Raw genomic sequence first — 20938 nt, forward strand, 5'->3', positions numbered from 1 at the left:
TGTAAGTACGCTGATCCCTAGGGATGACGATCCCACAAATGTTGTCTTCAAATACAAAGCATATGCCCACGGTAGGAATTCATCCAAACTCCTACTTGTCGAAAGAATGTAATTCTAGATGATCCATTCTTTCAGATCACCGTAACACACTGATTTCTCGTACTTTAAAGTTTTTGGGGTTTTTTTGCATTGGTGTCCACTGGAGTGTCAGACCGCTATTTTTCCCTGTCTCAGTCGTTCTAAGTGTCACTCTACTGGCATCTTGATCAAAAGATAAATCTCTAGTCGAGGGAAACAAATTACAACAGTGAAAAATTAATGATATTGATACTTGTAGTCTCTCGCAGATGAAAGCGTGCTGAATTTTTAAGTCTACTCTAACCATGCCTTCACGAAAGACTCCAGCACAAATACAGTTGAACAGCTTAAGTAGTCGCATCTGTGCTGGAAATCACATGGTCACTGGGTGCCTACTGGGCCACCTTGAGGAAAAATGCTGAAATGCAATCGCTGCCTTGGACAAAAACACCCAGATTAAATAATCACTTACAGTATGTATACTGTCAACTAATTAACATGCCCCATATATACAAGCTGGAATCTCAAAAGCACACACTCTACCACCATGAAGCCTTTACTTATTCTGCTATATTTGGCATTTATTTTAATGAACCATTACTAAAGCAAAGGTTTAAGAACCCAAAACATTGCGCAGAGGGTCTCTAGTGAGGCTTAGTCCATAAACAAATTCCCTCTGAAGGTAGATTGCATGCTACTGCCTAAAAGCTATTTCAGGTATCACCTGTGTCATTAGTTGACTCTGAAAAATAATCTCAGTGGGAAATGGACCTTTATTAGATTAGTGGATTCACACAAACTCTAAGGCTACATTACTACTGCACAGCATTATCACATTACCTTAAAAGTACTACAGCATTACAGCATCATGGCTGTGTGTTAAAGCACAACGACGTAACAGACAGCATGCAGGTGACAACTACAAATATTTTCCACGTAAACATGAATAGGCACAACTGACAACAAAGGCTGACACACATTTACCAGAGTGTAATCCTTATCATTTGGTCACAGTCCACTGAATTCTCCGAGTCCACTTCATTTAAAAGGATTTTTCCACATAGTGATATTACGTACTGCTATATATGGACTTTATTCATACATACATTCATACATATCAGAGCTTAGCTTTAAAGTCTGCAAGTATGAAACACAACCAACCAAACCAACCAATTTCTGCATTTAAACTTATTTCAGTTGAACTGACAACATGCTGCTATATTCAGTTATTTCAAAGCAGGGCTTTGACACAGAATAACCCAAAAGTTTACCTAACAATAAAGAAAGGAGCGAAAGGACAATTCATTTATAACCTTTAGTAAATACAAAGATATTCAAATCTTAAAAAATGCACCCTGGTACAATGTAGGCCTATGGGAAAGAGCAAAGTGCTATTCTACCAGCATTCTGCATTGCATTCATTCCTCTGTGGTACACATTACGTCATAACATATGGGGGATATTTTTGGTATGGGCCCTCTCCTTGTATCTATTAACAAATCTGTCTTGGTATGCAGCACGCTGTATTTGCATGCTAAGTCGACGAGAAACTGCAACAATCCTCATCTGAATCTTCTGACAGCATTATGACGCAAAATCACATTTATTGAATTAGCACCACACACATTGAACCGTTCAATCTGGCCTGATATGGTGGATATTTAATGACTAATAAAACATAAATCTTTCAGCTGGACAATGTTCTGAGTATAACTCAAGGTCCAGTAAGGCTATGCTCCTTATTCACTATGCCTAGGGCCTACATTAAAGGCCATCAAACATTTTTAGAGGGGGGAAAAAAAAATAAAATAAAGAGTACGGCTAGATTTTTCAACGAATCAGTCGTGAATCCAGACACACCTACAATAAAGCATAGCTTAGAACAAGGAAGAGTGCTGAAATGACAACCGGAAAGGCGGGGGGTGATGAGGGAGGGAGGATGAGAGCAAAGCGAGAGGGACAGAAAGGGAAGCAGATGCAGACACAGCAGTTGCTGCCCTGCGCAGCCCCTAGGTGCCCTGCAGCCCTCGGCAGCAGCAGAGCTGCATCCAGGCCTCAGGCTGGCCACACGCTTTCAACAACGCAGAAAGAGGAACTACATGTACAAGTCACACATATCAGGCTGTCGCCATGCTGCGATCCCACCCATCCCCCCCCTCCCTGCAACCCACACGCACGCACGCACAGATGGGGGCAGATCTTAAGAATTACGTGGTATCTATGCACCATCTGAGATTGCGTCACTCTACTGTTTCTGCAATGCCTCCCAGTCCCCCCCCCCCCCCCACCCCAAATTCACGATTATTATTCAACCTACTGCTGAAGCATTTTCTATCGCTCATATACCACTGGCACATTCAGTTCTGGGCACCCCCACCCCCCCAGTACACTGTGAGGAAACCCTGCCAGTAAGACCCTTACTCAGCTCCCACTTAAATCAATACACCACCAGCAACCCCCACATACTGGTATCTTTTTCCTCCACTACAAACCAGCCCCCCAATCTGCTTCACAGCATCACGCCCCCTCCCCCTCTACATTTTTTTCCATTTTCTCCCTTTCAAGAAGATGCCATCGATTCCCTCTCCAGCTTTCTCAGTCTGATTGCCAGGACAATTTATTCAGGGGGGGTTGGGTTTGGGGGGGGGGGGGTCGGGTTTGGGGGGGGGGGGGTCGCCTAATGAGCGACCGTCACTAAAGATGCGTGGGGTTCTGAGAAAAACTATGGGGGAGGGGGTGACAGAGGGACCACCGTGTTGACTGATTCAGACCATTGTAAAAGCATCCCAGGCTATAGAATGAAGACTACAGCCTAATTATTATACATTAATAAATGTGTAATCATCCTGCATTTTTTACATTCAGGCTGCATGATCCTCTTTCCAGGTCCACCTGAATCTGGTCTGAAGCAGCAAACAGTGAGACTTACTTTGATAGGAAAAGTGAAAATGAAAAAAAGAATTAGCAGTTAGACATTATAAGAGCGAGATATGGTACTTTATCGATTCCCGGAGGAAAATCAGGAGATACATATAAAATAAAGTCGTCCTACAGATGTATAAAATGATACATTTTTAATATATCTGTTCTTTATAATACATCTGTAATTTTGTGAGAAAAGAATGTTAAATCCAAAAACATTACAGCAGGGGTGCCCCACTCCAGTCCTGGGGGGCCGGAGCCCTGTGTAGCTTAGTTCTTTCCCTGTTCCACCATAAATGATTTAGCTCAAGAGCTGTGTGGTAATTAGCACAAGGAGTTGAATCAGGTGTGTTAAATGAGGGGAAACCCAAAAATGTGCAGGGCTCTGGCCCCCCAGGACTGGAGTTGGGCGCTCCTGCATTAGAGCAATACAAATTTTCTGCAAAGAATTACAATTCGCTCTGGCAAAATCTAATACCAGAGGATCCAACATCTTATTAAGGGCAGGAATCTAAAGCCTGAGGATACACACACAGGAAAACAATTTTGTGTAAAGACTGCTAAAAATAACCAAAAAAAATGTACGGATTAGTGGTAAAGGTGACTTGCCAGCTCACTGTCACTTCACCATTTTCAGTTCAGATCCTGACCCTGCCCTCTCTTAATATAGCTACTAAAATAGCCATCTACCCAATTAGTAAGCTTACACAGAGATGAGCTGGCATGGTTTCATATTTTATGATGATTAAAATATGAATGTAGTGACTTTAAAAACCTGCATCATACTAATGGTTCTTTAAAGTGTTCTTGACGTGTAGCCTTCCAATTTCAGAAGTTCAGAGTTATTCTGCCCAAATAAATGTCAAAGTTTCAAACTGACCAGCTAAACAAAAAAGGAGAAAAAACAAGGATGGATAGCAAATTGATATTAAACTGATAATATTACAAATACTAGTTTTTGATCTTTTTACAGCATGGACTGTATGATGTATAGATTCACTCTGTAAAATAAAATCTCGTTACTAGCACAGCTGGACGTTTTAAATTATTGGCTATTTTTTCACATCATATGAGTTGTCACATGTTTCAACCTTACAGACAATGGGCCACAGCTCTATAATATAAATGATATATATACACACATATTTCCTAAATAAGCAGATGCTGCTTGAAGGCCTACTGAGGACCTACTGCATCGTTCTTTGAGAACGTAGCTCTGTGCTGCCTATGCACACCTTCAGGGTTGGGGTTCAAATCCCGTCTCTGCTCAGTATGTGGGAAATTTTCACGAGCTCCCCGGGTCATGCGGATTTCCTCTGCATCACCCGGTTAACTGGCATCTTTAAATTTCCTGGCCTGCATGCATGTGCGCTCTGTCTGACTAGCCGTCATTCACAGTAGCCACGCCCCCTACTCTGCCTGAAACAGGATTGGCCTGGTCCAAGATGAGAGGCTGGAAAACAGGAAATTTGCAAGTATATAATAAGGTACCTCATATTCATTCTGGTAGAAAGTTAAGTTTTCTTTTCTTTTTCCAGGCGTGAATTATGACCATCGATCATTCTTCTATCCATCTAATCTGGTCAGGGTCACTAGGACACCAGACACTAATTACAAGTAGCAAAAGGCACAGAGAAAGGAAACATCCAAGACATGGAGGCGCATATATATATATATATATATATATACACACACACACACACACACACACACACACACACACACACACATAGGCTATACACACATACATACATACACACACACACACACACACACACACACACTCATAAGTCAATATTGATAGAGATAATAAAAATACTGATTATTTATCCTATCCATTTTCAACTCGGCACACTTCCAATGTACACTGGAAAAAATGCTCTGATTTACTGATCATTAATCCCAAACGACATGTTCTGGACTTCATCAACAACTCCAAAGCACTGAGGTTGACGAAGCTAAAGAGCATAAAAAAAAATTCTTATGGGAAAATATGAAACAGAAAGCAGTACTTGTTAGATTCAATGTTTATCGATGGTAATGAAAGTAAATACAGATAGGAATACAAATAGGAAATTACACACGATTGAAACATATTAACTATGCAAACTAAGTACAAATTAAAAAAACCTCACCTTACATTTGTTCAATGCTCTGTTTGCACATAAAGACAAATAGAATGTTTAACAATTCCACTTTAATTCAAATACCACCTCCCATTAAATCTCTTTCAGTCACTCAGTTTCTACAAACATAATGTGACTAATGTTAACAGTACAATGTTCAACACTATTTACAAAACTGCAGATCTTGCACCTGGTTGTCGACTGCTGCAACTGTTAATTTAATTTACCACCGTAGTTTTACTTTTAAAAAATGATGCACATACGACATTTACTACACTAAATATACAGAACATATTTGGTATATTTTTATTACCAGTTTCATAATAATATATCTTGCTGGATATCAGAAAAATTCTTCATTACACCAATTCCAGCAATAAGAGATTTGAAAATATTTGGCTGGTACTTCTGGAAAAGAACATTCCCTTTCTGTTATGTTGAGTATAGCCTAGTCCAGTGATTCCCAATCCAGTCCACAGGGACACACAGACAGTCCAAGTTTTTGCTCCCTCCTAGCTCCTCCAAAAATGTGGACAGTCTGGCAGGGAGCTCTGAAGGAGCAAAAACATGGACCAGCTGTAGGTCCTCGAGGACCAGACTGGGAAAAACTGGCCTAGTCTATGACACAACGTTTGTTCTCTATGTTTACATATGCAATGCCTTTGTTACTGCATTCTTTTTGGAAACATACTCTATTTACTCTAGAGCAATGTTTCCTGATCCGGTCCTCGGGGACCCACCGACGGTCCATGTTTTTGCTCCCTCCCAGCTCCCTACCAGACAGTCCACATTTTTGCTCCCTACTGAAAGCTGGGAGGGAGCAAAAACATGGACTGTCTGTGGCTCCCAGAGGACTGAATAGGGAAACACTGCTCTATGCACATTAGGTCTTTTAGTGTCATTTTCAGCTAGCTGCTGTTAATAAGTATTACTGTTGTGAGCCTCAGGACCTGCATCACAGAAGCACACATGAAAATAACATTGAAACAAGGTGGCATTTATTGGATTAGCAGATAAGTGGACAGTAATTGCGGAGAGCTTTAATTGTGGGGACCAAGGACTGCAAAATGAACAAGTCATACACAGCTGCACAAGTCATGAAAGAGGTGGGATAGTTCCACTATGGAAACCCCATAAATTTGGTAGGCAGATATGAAGAGCCTACATAACCAGGGGACACCATGAAGATCACAGCAGGGTGTGAAGTCAGACATGAGAAATGCTAATATCTAATTATCCATTATTCTAGCCCAAACACATCCACTCGCGGGTTGTTGGCTGTCCCTCACGACTTTCTATAACTATATCGATCGCTTTCATACAGTAACAAACAACAAAAAGAAAAACAAGTTACAAATACCATTTTGCCACAATTCTGACCATATTTATATATCCAAAAGTTAAGAAAAACACTGCCAAATCAGCTTTTGCTACAGCCCAGCGATGTAGAAAAACACCAGAGATAATGCAATAGTGTCACATGACTGCAAAGTGTGCTAAGTCAGTTTCCTGGATGTCGCAGAGGGTAAGAGTCCCTCTACACAGTTGCCCACACAAGCCTTCCGAAAGCTAGGTTTACACAGCGCTCTAATTGTGCTGGGTCAGGCTGCCACTTAGGGGGCACTGGCATGCAAACTTGGGGATTTCAAGGCTGTATAGATATTTCCCTGGGCATGTGTGCAGGGCTTCCCCCTGAAATGCATTTCTGACAAAAAAAAAAATATATATATATATATATATATATATATAGTTCCCACCAGAAACAATAAATCTACTGGGCTGCATTCATCCTGTGAAGGACGGTTTTCATATGTGTATGTATCAGTCTGTGAGATAAGCAGAGGGGAGGCAGGGGCTTCAGCAAGAAGTTTAGGAGGGAAGTACATTGCCCAACAGGCCACAAGTCCTCAGACTTCCCCTTCTCAAAGTTCTCGACAATGTCGATTGTTCCTGTTGCTGTCAATATCCATACCATCCAAACACCAAAATCCAAGGAAAACAAGCTTGAAAACAGTTTGATTTAAAAACACAGGTGATCCCACCAGCATAAACATGTCGAAACGTCTTAGCATCCTAAACTGTTAAGAGATCCAGAATTTCACAATCATGGATTTTTTTTTTTTTTTGGATAAAAGCATGTTAGCGTTCCATTTTATTCATGTCACCGGGTTACAGCAGTCTACAGAACAAGCCACAATAACATCATAAGTCCAACCATAAAATGGAGTCAGATGTCAGGCTGGACAATTCGCAATATTAATATCCACATTGCATGTTATGCAGATGCAACTGTCACATCGCAAGGACCGCGATAGTCAGCTGGGTTGAGATTACGCTTGGGCGATATCTAATTCCTCTAATTTTCCAGACTTCATAACGTGATATTTGGTATTTTCAAATGCAACATTTTTTGGCAATACAGTTCCAATATTTTGAAATCTTGCAGGTAAAATTCACAGAGCAGTAGGAGGGTCTTCATGATGGGATAGATTTCACTAAATGATTGTTAGTTTCAATAAGTTTTGCTAAAACATTTTTCCTCTGTCACAGGAAACAAAACTTTGCAAAATTGCAAGCTTTGCAATTTTACTGACTGTTCCTTTTCATGATTATCTAGCATATGTTAAAAAATCAGTGTGAAATTTTCCACCACGGCTTTTCCATGCACTCTCCAAGCCAGGCATCATCATTTTTGCCCTTGCCATTGGATTCATTCATAGACACTGCGGTGCATTAGTGAGAAATTTAACTAAAATGAGTGAGGAGCAGAAAAGCAAACATGAAACGGTAGCTTCTGGATACAGAAATATTTTGGATTCCATAGAGCAATAGCAAGGGATTCGTCAGAACAACTGGAGCCAAAACCACCAATTTATTGGTAGATCATAAAGTTGCTTGGGTAATATTGGGTTCAATCTCAATTTTTTTGTTTTATAAATCACAATATTATAAATATATATTCCAATATTTCTCGGCAAAAAAAGGCCAAATTCACTTCCGGGAAAGGCTCCGGACCCCTGCACAGGACAAGGATGATGGATTTCTGCTAAAACTGAATGCTTATAATGCTACATACATTTAAAAAAAAAAGCCCTGGTAACACTTGACTTTAAGTGCCACAAGTAACTTAGTAACTCATTTATTACTCAAGTACAAATCATGAACAAATATAGTAACTGCAGGAAATATATAAACAGTTATGATTGATTAATGAAGAACAATCATGGGATTGGTTTGTAACTAACACTTAGTTAATGGTTAACTAATGCATTAAGTAAGAGTGTACTACCACATTATTTGTGCCCCCTCAAGTAAAGTGTTACTTATATTAGACAAGCTGTACCCAGGAATATAGTGACAGACGAATAACTACCAGTCAGTCAGCACCTGGTTTAACCCAATGGGACAACACTGGGAAATGGGATGAAACTGATGATAACTGACCAAACCAGGCACGCTCCAAGGCCTCGTGTCTCCAAACAATTCAGTTAATCTAGATTTAGCATAATAAAAATAATTATTGACACAATTTGATTTCCCCCATTTTGCAACATTAGACAGCTGGCGCCATTGGACGTATTTAGTGTTTTTTTTTTTTGTAGGCGAATAAAATGACAGAAAAAAGATACATGATTTGTTCTATTGAAAATATATATTGAACAGCAGACTAATTTTTTTTTCAGGACATATAAAACCTACAAATAATAATTATTGAATATTATTCCAAATACTCAGCCAAAACTCAGAACTGTTGACATTTTCAAGGATTATCATTACGAAAATAAAAGCAGGCCTGTAAAATCAACAGCAGTGCTCAGTTGATCTTAAGCTGAGGCCTAACTGAAACACGTCATCACAAACCACACAGGTCTTAATTTTGCTGCAGCTTTGACGTCAGTGAATAAGCGTAGTAACAGAGCTCAGAAAAACAGTAATCATGTCTGTAAAAGGTCAAAACAATACATTAAAAAGTAATATATCAAGCATACAGTAAGTCTAAAAGATATTATATATTTTTATATATGATTGACACCAATAAATACAAATATTTTTCCAGATCACCAGTTATACTTTACTAGATTTTGAATATAGCAAAAGAGCAGTATTATCAGCTACAGCACTGGTCTGATATTTGAAACACTCTAAGCATTCATTATATAATACATACGAGATTACCAATATAAGATGTTTCTCACAAAAACATGACACCCAGGTAGACAAGAGTGGATGTTGCTTGAATTAAAGCAGCTACATTGTTAAACATTTTGTCGGCCTGAATGCTCACCCTCAAAGATACAGAATATCTTGTAATCAGAAACCTGATTAATAATACAGTGTTTCAACTGCAGTACATGGAATTAATTTAATTACAAATGAAGTAAAACATGGACTTACACAGTCAGTAGTGGTTATTTTTATATTTCATGGTCATACAGTCATATTTGGAAAGTGGCATCTTAACCTTTTGTGACAAATGAGCATTCATTAGTTATTCTTCTGCAATCTGTTTACATGTGGGTTTGAGAACATATGAAGTTAATCTGAAACTTAACCCTTTTCAACAATTGCTTTGTTTTATTTCTTTGTAGTTTCCCAGTCTTACCTATTATTTCACAAGGCAACACAGGACTGGTCTCTTTACCGATATTCTTTTCACTAATTATCCTAAAACTTTGTTTTGCATTGACAAGATGGCATTTACTATGGCAACATATGCAAAGCTGATACTTTAATGAATTGTCAGAATTCCAAGTTCCTGAATTTTAACTACATGCTTTGATGTTGCAAGACCTTTTCAATTTATCTTTCTTAGCAGGATATATACACTTTGATAGCTTCCAATTATTTTAATTTGCATAAAATGTCAAAAACAAAATCATTGATTTTATATCAAGTTTACATTATTGGTAGTAAACTGAGAAACTCGGCCTTGCCGAACGTTTTTTAACCAAGATGTACAAAACAACTATTTGAAATTACTGTATGTACTAATTTCCAAAACTCAGCTGACTATTGGAATCACCATGAATTGGTTAATACTGGAATTTATTTCTACATACTATCAAGGTATTGCAGGCTTTCTTAAACTTGAGATTTTTGGAAAAACCCATCCCTTATGTTATTTTTTTATAAAGAAGAACTTCACATGTACACAACTCCATTTGATTATTTTGTGATTATTGTCAATTAAATTAAGCATATCATATGAAATGACATTAACTCACTTTTAATATACCAGTACTTTTGCAGACAGACTTGGTCCTTAGTCATTAAAACTAGAGATTTCAAAGAATTAAGCATGCAACTGAAATAACATGAAAAGTATGCTCAATGTGTGCTTATATAAAGAATTGCAATGCCATTTGGTATAATTGTTAAATTTTATTTGTATTTCCAATGTCTGGCTAAGTTCATATCATGAGGCGATTGCATCATCCCAATCAGCACTGCATTATTTAACGGCTTCCCAGTGGAAGCCAGTTTGCACCATTGCTTATTTAGATCGCTTTATCTGTCAGTGCTGACTGTTCTTTGTTCCCTGATATGCATGCTGGCGTAGTACTCTGTCTCCTTCTTACCACAAAAATCATACTCTTTTCCTAATGAAAAGCTGCTTCACACTCAATCGGATTGTTACAGTACCTGTGTCACTTCAGGATAACCAGCACATAGACGTTACCTAAAGGCTCATGCCTATTTGGCTGCGCTAAATCAAAGCTAGTGAATATACCCTCAATGCCCAATAGCTCCCTCAGGCAATAAAAGCAATTGCTCCAATTAGTTAAGTGTACGCAACGTAACTCAGTACATTTTCCCTCTAAACAATGTTTTTCAGTAAAATGTGAAATTCAGATTCAATTCACAACTGAAGATTTAAAAGATCTGCCGTAATTGTGGCAATTTGGTTTATATCCCATATACATGTAGAAAAACCTGCTAACAAATGGCTCAAAGAAACGCAAAACTTACTTGGAAAAGCTACAGCAGTAATACGTTTAATTAGTTATTAGTCTTTTTTCCATGTAGGTGCTAAACATTTTTACTTTGAGAATTTTGAACACAACGCATCTCCTAAAAACAGTTAACAGAAAAAACAAAAATTATAAAACCATTCTTTTGGCTCCTACTTTCAGGTGAGATGTTGGATTTACGATAAGTGGTCACGATACGACTACTGCATCTCAGGCTAGGAACGGAGGTTATCTTTTCCTTACCAGAAAGGCCATTTGGATTCCTGGAACGATAAATCATATGCACAACACAATAAATGGCTTAAAAGTTTTCTTATTGCTATTAGTCTCAGGAAATTGATTAACAATGGCATTTAGAATTACCTATGCTCAAAGCAAGTCATCACAAACCATTCCAGAATCAGACTATTTTAACAGAATACATAAATGTCATCCATTTTCCAAAGACATACCCAAAAATCACAGAGTAGGGAGTGAGAAGCTTATCCGAGACACCAGAGGACAGGGGTACAATCTAGACGGGATGCCTCTTCATCATGGCCTACACACACAGTGGGCAACTGAACTGCACTGTGTACTGTGGCAGAAAACCACCCAGTACCCAGAAAAAAAACCCATGCGACACAGGGAGAACCTGTGAGGCAGGATTTGAACCCCCCCAACCATGAAGGTGTGAGGGAACAGTGCTGCCCTCTGAGTCAGTGTTTCCCAACCCGGTCTTAGGGACCCCCAGCAGTTCATGTTTTTGCTCCAAACCAACTCCTGGTAGAGAGCCAGGAGGGAGCAAAATCATGAACTGCATTGGGGTCCCAGTGCCACCGTGGCATATTTAATATAACAATGTGCTTGGGTGGCCCACCACATCATTCTCAAAATGGCTATTTTATAAAAAAAATCATGATCAGACATTGCTCTATTTTTCAATACGTTTAATTTCATTTCAGAGTCATCGGAGCAGATAGTTCATGACCTAGACCTGCTTGTTGGTGGCAGAGAGTATTGTGGCAGAGAGTCAGTCAATTTTTCAGAGTATTTTATAGTAGGGTCTGACACAAGGTCAGTGCTTAACAGTCCGTAGCAGCAAAATCCTTAGTGGCGTGTGTATACAAGTAATATAAGGGTAAACAATTATTCTAAGGTAAAAAAAAAAACTTAATGCTGTTGAAACTTTGTCCATTAAAAAAGTGAATGCACAATTCAACATGAGCTTTAATTTAATAATTTAAACTGAAAAGCTATAATTCACAAATCTTCGAGAGTCCAGTACGTCATCAATAAAAAAACATCACTATAGAAGGATCACAACTTATAAAGAACAATATACTAAAACATACAAAATAAAATAAAAAATCAAAACACTTTTTCTGTACAGTTGCCACTCTACTTAGACCTACGCTTTTGAGTGAGTTCCAGACTGATGAACACTGACACCTCCAGCCTAACAAGTACAAACAGCACAAGAAAAATTGCACAATACATTTGAATCAGTTCTATAAATTATAAAACATATTTCTGAGTTTAGAAGGCTACAAACTACTTGCCATTCTGTTAAAGCAAAGATAAGCATATCTTTGTATTCTTTGACCAATGATAGACACCCAAACCATGACACTTATTAAATTTAACATGAAAAACAAAGTACTTTTTCCTTTTCTGACACTTTTAATTATGCACCTTTTCTTCTAACAGTTTTAATTTTACAGCAATCAACATTCTCTATAAAAGACATTAACACAAATCCAACTTGTAATAATAAGTGTCACTGGACAAGAATAAAAGACAAAAGGACACAGATTGCCAGTGTTTATGTCTGGGCAATCAAGTTTTATTGGTAATTAAATCATTAAGTAAAATGTTGAAACACTACTTAGCAGCTAACAATGTTGGATTAAAACATAAGTACTCATGTTGAAAACTTGATGTTAAGAGGAGAGCTGCATAAATCATTAAAAACATAATATCTGAAAGTGGTTTAAACAAATTCACCGGATATTGTCGTATTATAACTGAAATTTCTAAAATCATTATTAATATCATGAACTATTTTTATTATTAAGAAGATCCAGTCTAGTGACCAAATACTAGATCTTGAGAATAAGCATTAGAAAAAAATCCAGAGCTCACAGTATTCCTGACCTTGATGCTAGCCAGCACCACTACTTAAATATTAAAACCTACTATAGCCCTTCAGGTACTGGGAACGTGAAAGGCATTCAAACTGGCCAAATCATCACACATGCTGGTCATGAAATGACACTGTACTGCACAGAACAAAAACCACACTGAACTGGTAGCCAGTGAACGTGAGACCAACTATGCTGTAGTGGTGGACAATATGACATTTTATCATGATCAGTTGCAATTTCAGAGTTATCGCAAAAATTGTGCTTCAGCACTACTTAACACTTTTATTACAGCGACAGAACCATCTGGCAAGTACTGATCACGCAATACCTTTGTGTTCAGGAGCTGTAATGGTACTACAACAAAAACAAATCAATGTGAGAAAACAGCTAAAAATTTTCAAATATAAAATGCTAATGCTAAAATGTGGTAAACGACACATTGTCCATATACAGGTTGGCTATGCTGTCAAATAAAGTGCATGGCATGTGGCTGATGAGGAAGACTTGGTTCCAAAAAACAAAATGTTCTACTTCGATTGTGTGGAAAAGGTTTGGATTTCCAAATCCAACGTGAACCAATATACTGTAATTAACGGACTTTGCAAACTGTACAGTATTTTACATACATTAATAATTGATTATTATGATGCTACAAACTGTTTCTTGAAAGGACAGAATTGCTGGTTAAGTAGTTAAATAGTTAACTACTTACATTCCAATTTGGTTGGTTTATAAACTAACAAAAATATAATGATCTATATCGTAGCCCATGATTCCAACCAAAAACATTGTAACATTTTGATGAAATTGCCCACTCCTACTATGCTCTATACATTTCCCTAAATGAACGAGTTGTAAAATATATGACCAAATAGTAATATCAGACACGAGACAATAATGATCACTAATCCTAAAGTATTTCCCAAGCCACAAGCTTGTATTGCAAGCTGAAACAGATAACTGCAAATCAGCACTGATACTCCAGCGTTGTTGAGTAAAGGAAAGATGGATTGTGTATGAACTGGGAGATACTTTTATCACTAAATCCGGGTGACCTGGATCACATCTGCAAAATTTTCCATCTTTGATTTGACTGAACGAGACAGATGGTTTATGTAATCTATGGACTGGTCTGCCTGATTTGACGCACTTCCTACTTTTCTTGCATTATGTGATGTAAGCCCAGCCTCCACTGCTCTTGTGCCATTGCCTCCTCCCTCACTGCTGGGAGGACAGAATCTGAGCCAGGACCAGAAAGCCTGACCACTTAGCATGGACATGCTGACGGGACCACGCATCCCTGGACAGTCCTTGCCAATTTTGATTCCCTGCACTACCCGGATTAGCGAAGAACAGCGGATACAAAGGAGAGAATATCGGCAGGCAACATGTCTATTTTTGCAATACCAGCTCAACTGGAAAATACATCAAACTGCTTACGAGAACATTTAATGTCTGCAACATGTCGCAAAGATTACACATTAAACAATAAAATCATAAGCTTTATCATTCCTGCTCATAATGTGTCTGCGAAATAACTAAAAATGACAAGTAGATTCAAGGTATCATGCATTAGGTAACCTACATTATCCAGAATCTCAGGTAATTGTGCTGCTTTACTGTTTCGAAACATATGACATATGTGTATAGATTTAAATTAAATACATTTCTAGATCATCAACGTCTAACAAAGCTAAAATTTTAGACATATAAAAAACAGAAAAAGATGCTCAGGTCATAAGAGAGGTTGCTGTGACCTTATTAAGGTTAAAAGCCATCTATAGTTGGATGGCATTTATTTAAGACCAATGTAGTATTATTAGCCAATTACAGTAATAATAATACAGTATATAACGCACTTCTTGTGGCAAATGCGCCGATTGTATACATGTAAATGAGGCCATCTAGGTGTAGCTCTAACTTGTATATCCACCTACAGCACTGGAATGATTTGTAAGACCGCTCACGTAAGTGCTGCTGAGTGGATTGGATGAGAAGGAAAGAGATAAAAAAAAAAAAAAGACGGATCATAACTGCCCCGCACAGCAAACTACTGTCCAACCAAAGTGCAACACAGAGAGAGGCAGCCTTTCAATATGCTCTTTTTTTCTCAGGGACACAGAAAACAGTTAATAGTACCTTTTACAACTTTAAGTCAGAGCAAGGGCGAGGTTGAACCAGACTGATTCACTTTTTTTATAGTCAGAAACATTAACTACTAGAAGACAGTGATACCAAGGAAAACTTAATTAAGCTTAAGCAGGCAGCACTAGATATTCTTACACTGAAGCATCAAAATACCATAGCTTAGAAAAGGCACTATATATCCCAACAAGAAAATGCACAAATTATTATTTTTTGAGTATTCCAAATAAAGCAAAGTACAAGTATTTATACTAGCCTAACCCTTGGATTTACCTTAACTCATTTTTACAATATTTTCTTAAAACCACTGCTTTGAAGGGGAACATTCACAAATAGCACCGTGCAAAACATTCTACTATAAGATCCTTGTGGACGGTGTGACATCACCTTCTTTAATTTGAACAAACACTAAATGTGGTGTCAAAGCTGCTTTGTTAAAGTTGGGCTATCGTCCTGATGGCAATCCTGGGGCAGAGAAGTGCTGAAATATAAGAGATTGTTATGTAAAAGGTAGATATAAAATACAACCAAAAACCAGAGAACATTTAGTGGACCTTCCTCAGGATAAATACATAAAAACATCGGTGCCACTTTACAATAAGGATACCCATATAAAGGGTTTATGAATGGTTTATAATCTGGTTATTAATTAGGTTGTAACACTTTGTAAATTTTTAACAGACAATTATAAGCAAGTTATAACACAGGTCTCTTTTTATTAATGAGTTACTACCATTTACAAGTGGAAAAAGGAAGCCTTATTGTAAAGTGATACAGAAATATCTTAAGGCTTAAGTCAGGCTAATGCCATAATCTGGATGCTAGTTTTGCCACAAGTACGACAGCACGTTTCTTCCTCTAGAACTGACATATATTGCAAAAAACAAGATGTCCCTGTCTAACTTGTCTCAGCTGTGTGTGATATTCAGGTTGACTAAAAACTAACAGATTATGTATTGATGACATAATGGTGTCACCCCCCCTCAGCCCCCTGCTACACCTGTAAGACTAGGGGGGTGTTCCCACAAAGCAGGATGTCTCAGTTAGCTGGGTTAACTTAAGCTAGTCAAGAATGTCCAATAGGAATGCTCCTTACCTAAACTCTTATTGGACAATCATGACTTCTAGCTTAAGTTAACCCAGTTATCTGAGAAATCCTGGTTTGTGGAATGACCCCCAGAAATAAAAAGGAAAAATACAAGGACGACTAAATCTCTGGTAAAGGAATCCTATATTAAAGTGTTGAGGTTTTGTTACAAAATATTTCTTATGATCTTGCATCCAGGTGCAGAGAGCAGAGTGGTAACACACAGATGCAATAATGTATTGCTATGATATGGCATATTTGTCGACCATAACTGAGAAAGTGTCAGAAAAATCCCAGACAACTCACATCTGAACAAGTTTAGCATTTAAAATAAAGTGTGCACCTCTAGTAGAGTAAAAAAACTGAGCATGGCTACTTTAAAAGGGCTCTATTAAAAGACCAGCAGAGATAAAGAGCAGACATGATTTCAGTACTACTATCATTTCAAACTGATGAAAGGGTTCCATGTGGATTTCAGTAACAGGCAGTCAAATATGCATCACCTGGATTTGAATTGGCTTTCACAATCATATGCTGTATTACTAGCAGACATAAGGATATGGAAGATTCAAAACATTCAGAGAACAAATCACTTACAACAGTTAATGTAAATAAGGATGGCTTCATTCTACACAACACAAATGAATAAATTAGGTATCTGCCTTAAAATCATGCTGATCACAGACTAAGAGAAAGAAACCATATTCATGGAGATGGAACTGGAAAAAAGTAATTCTGAGATTTAACTCAGACAGCAGATTTTCAGTTTTTATTTCATGTAACACTTTCACTGCAAAGTGTCTGATGCACCAATTTCAAAATGAAGGAAATATGAGCTAACACACTATAGTTCTGCTTCTGTATGTTTTTTTAACACCAAAACAAAACAGCCTGAAGAGAAAGCATGTTTTCTTTTGAACTTTTACAATCACTTAAGAATTCATAAACATTGTATGCTAGCCAAAAGTAGCCAATTAATTCTCCTCTGGCTGGGTAAAACAATTACCTGTGATATGTAGGCTACATGGTATTTTAAATGCTTTATAGAGTCAGCTGTAACCATGAAGCATCTTCTGTCAGCTTTTAGGATTTTTATTTGGTATCATTTTCATAATGATACCAAATAAATACCAAGACCAAAATTCACCAGTGAGGAAAACAGAAGGTGCAATAATAATAATAAGCACTCAAGTATCATCGTATATAAGCGTTAACCTGCCCAATGAGTTTCGTATATACTCTACTGGCTTTCATCTAGATCCTTAATTACATATCTGGAATAATTACTACACTACATTCACTCATTTGATCAAAAGCTGCAGATATTCAAAATCCAAGTAATTAAAATCCTGCTACAATGTTCTAGTATTTATGGTAATGACAGCATTGCCCTCTCGATTTTGGTTTTAAAATTAAAAACCGTTGTTTAGTTTTAAGATTTGTGTAGTATGTAATCAATACATTTTTGCATTTCCAATCGATTCACATTCTAACAGTGTTGTTTTCCGCACAAGTCCCCCACAGCTGGCACATCTGTGAAGTTCGTTATGTTCTTTTACCGATGTACTAATCTCTTTGATGCAATAAGTGATATTACGTAAACAACACCACAACGTATCTATATTCATGATTCTTACAAAATGAAAACCTGGCTGCACGTGAAAGCCCCTTTACCCCGCCATAAGCCAGCATACCAAGCACAGGCCGTCATACGAAAGCTGGTGGTAGGGGAGTGGCCTTCGAGTATTGCTTCTAGTTTTACAGTAATGTAATAGATGACCGGCATATTTCTCAAAAATACAGCTAATGGCGTTTCATATAAAAACCGTAAACAGAAAAAAATAAACAAAAACGTTAAATACGAGTAAACAAATGCGATTACTGCTTTGCTTTGTTTGGCCTTGAATACAATTAATTCACATCGACATCGACTTATGTTATTATGTTCTTATGTATACGTATAATAGCAATTATAGGAAAATATTCCAACAAATTAACAGTGGTTCTGTGTTAATGTAGCTAGCCCACTGATTATTTTTATTCTTCTTTTCATTATTTTCCCTTATTGTCCGTTTTCGCAGTATAATCCCATAGAGAAGGGGGGGGGGGGGGGGGGCGATCGATGACTATACCTATCCGCGTTTGATTTCTAAATATTCAAGACAGCCGACACACAATATGACATGTATCCCAGTGTGTCCCCTTTGCATGTATATACAGCACAAGACAGTCCCCGATAATATAACACTATAATAAGACAGAGACTATATGCACTTGGAGCCTTGCGGTTAAAAACATGCCAGGAAAGATTCGGGTCATGAATCGCTCATCCAGCATCGAGTCAAAAATCAAACGTCGCCCCGATACACTGTGGCATTGACAGCACCTTGAAAACCGACTGGACATCCTGGCAGCCTCTGTCCTGTGCCAAGTGATGTCTAAAGACTGTAAATGGATTAGCTAGGGGGGAAAATGCACAAGTCATCATTTAAAAAATCGCAGGTTTCAGGTCGGCTCTCCCTGGAAGGTCTGCGCGATCTTTGCGGATTTGTGCTCCCCCTGCGTTGGCTATATATTTGCCAATTCGCTACACATACACATCAAAGTGTATTTTCCAACGTTTTTAAATCACAGCTACATACAACCGATGCCCCATATAGGCTATAGTTTGTCCATTTCCTATTATCTGCAATTATCCAGCTAATACGTAACAATACAACGTACGTAACTTAGCCAGCTACCAATACACCCCGCTGTCGTTCGTACATCACACGATCAGATAGGGTCAGCTACTGCTGTTTGTTATTTTAATATCTACTTGGCTAAAAGGTGTGTATATTTATGTAAAATATTACTTACATGGTCGGAATTCCTTTCGTTTCCAGACGGGAGTGCTGAGCGAGAAGACATTTTTCCCTGAGTTTTCCTACTTTTACAGCTATATACGATCTATACTTATATTATATATATATATATATTTACAAGATTATATTCTGCTGAAAATAACAGTCGACATTGGCCGCTCAGCAGCCAAGCCAGTTCTGTAAGGCAGTCAATGCCTTTATCCCGTCGGCGCCCGGGGAAGCCGCGTCCTGTGCCCGTCGCAGGAGGGACCGGTATCCTCAAACCATCCGCATTTTCACCGAGGAAACCCAGCAACAACCGTGACAAAAATGAGAGAAAAATGTAGATTTACGATAGCCGGGCAGCCAGCTGAAAACGTCTCATGTTTGCCTGAAAGGTAAAGTACTATGGCGAATATTGATATTGTGCTTCATTTTGAAAAGGGGGAGAGAAAAAAAAAGCAAGCACGAAGCCCAAGGTGGCTATTGCTTTTAAACTGCTGTCATAATAGCAAAAATAAATTATTTCTTCGTTATCCTACGAACAGTTAATAGACTTCGCTGTCTCCATTAAAAATGGTACCTAAGAAAAAAAAAATACGGACAAAAATGACGACTAAAAACAAATTAAGGAACAGCAATCGCCAACCCAGCAAGACGAACGAAAAAAAACAGTGACAAGGGCTAAGCTACTCAATCTGCTAACATCCTTTCCAAAAAGACACAGGCGAATATAATACGCGTCTCACTATTAATGTCGCGCCGGCGAATGAATAAATAAATAAATAAATATCACTACCTATGTTGAAAAACATGGTAACTACATCACCGAGAACGGTTTTCTACACTGTACCAGAAGCCAGACTCAGGTTTGGGGGGGGTAAACAAACGTCCCCCCCTCCTAAAAAATACACCCCATAAAGAGAACCCACCAGTTAGTAAAACAGCAAGCCTAACCCCCAAGATAGACGCAATATCAACACTTCAGTTTTAAGCTAAAAAGTCTACATCCCCAAAACCGTATGACACTTTGGAGAAGGAAGGACGTCAGGAGAAAGAATAGGCTCGGCTGCAGCAGAGGCTCACACACCCTGCCCCCATTTTCTTAAAGAGACAATCCCTCCATTCATCAATCTGCGCCAGTACCGGAGCTGGCCGCACGTACGGCCAGCATCTGCATCCAGACAAACCCTCCTGCATCGCTTGCCTGCTGCAGGTAATGCACCTTGCAAGTGGCAAAGAATCCGTAGGATGTTTCAACATTTCATTTTATGCGGCACGGCATGAAGAAGTTTCATAAACCTAATGAATTATTGTGCAAACTTTTTTATTTCGTATTGCAATTTGCGTTACACAAAACTCACAAAATCCAAGTTTTCGGAATAGCTTCTTTTATTACGTGAAGGTATACTTTGTTATTGTTATGCATTTCATCGTAGAATAATCGAAAGAACATTGGAAAACAAATACCATCAAATCATGTACAATCCTGTTAATGTTTTATGTCAGCTACTCATATGTTTTCATTTGAAACAGTAGCCAGTAAAAATACTCTTGTAAACATGAAGCTACTTATCCTTCTGCATATGATACTGAAACATTGTAATTTTATTTTTCACTTTTTGCTTTAAAAAATCTT

At 38.1% G+C, this 20938-nt stretch overlaps 1 protein-coding gene across 5 annotated transcripts in view; it reads right to left on the bottom strand.

The window, feature by feature from the left end:
* mark4b (MAP/microtubule affinity-regulating kinase 4b) overlaps positions 1-20411 on the bottom strand; it is a 60654-nt gene extending 40243 nt beyond the window's left edge. For 3 of the 5 annotated variants that reach the window (XM_023812237.2, XM_023812236.2, XM_023812240.2), the window contains exon 1: positions 19316-20410. In XM_023812237.2, the coding sequence (XP_023668005.1) occupies positions 19316-19366 (51 nt within the window). In that variant the 5' untranslated portion in view covers positions 19367-20410. Of the gene's footprint in view, positions 1-19315 lie in introns of all 5 variants that reach the window. The other 2 variants (XM_072701477.1, XM_023812239.2) reach the window with 2 other exon arrangements.
* Between the last annotated feature and the right edge of the window lie 527 nt (positions 20412-20938).

The sequence above is a fragment of the Paramormyrops kingsleyae genome, chromosome 17, assembly GCF_048594095.1.
Source record: "Paramormyrops kingsleyae isolate MSU_618 chromosome 17, PKINGS_0.4, whole genome shotgun sequence".
Taxonomy (NCBI): Eukaryota; Metazoa; Chordata; class Actinopteri; order Osteoglossiformes; family Mormyridae; genus Paramormyrops; species Paramormyrops kingsleyae.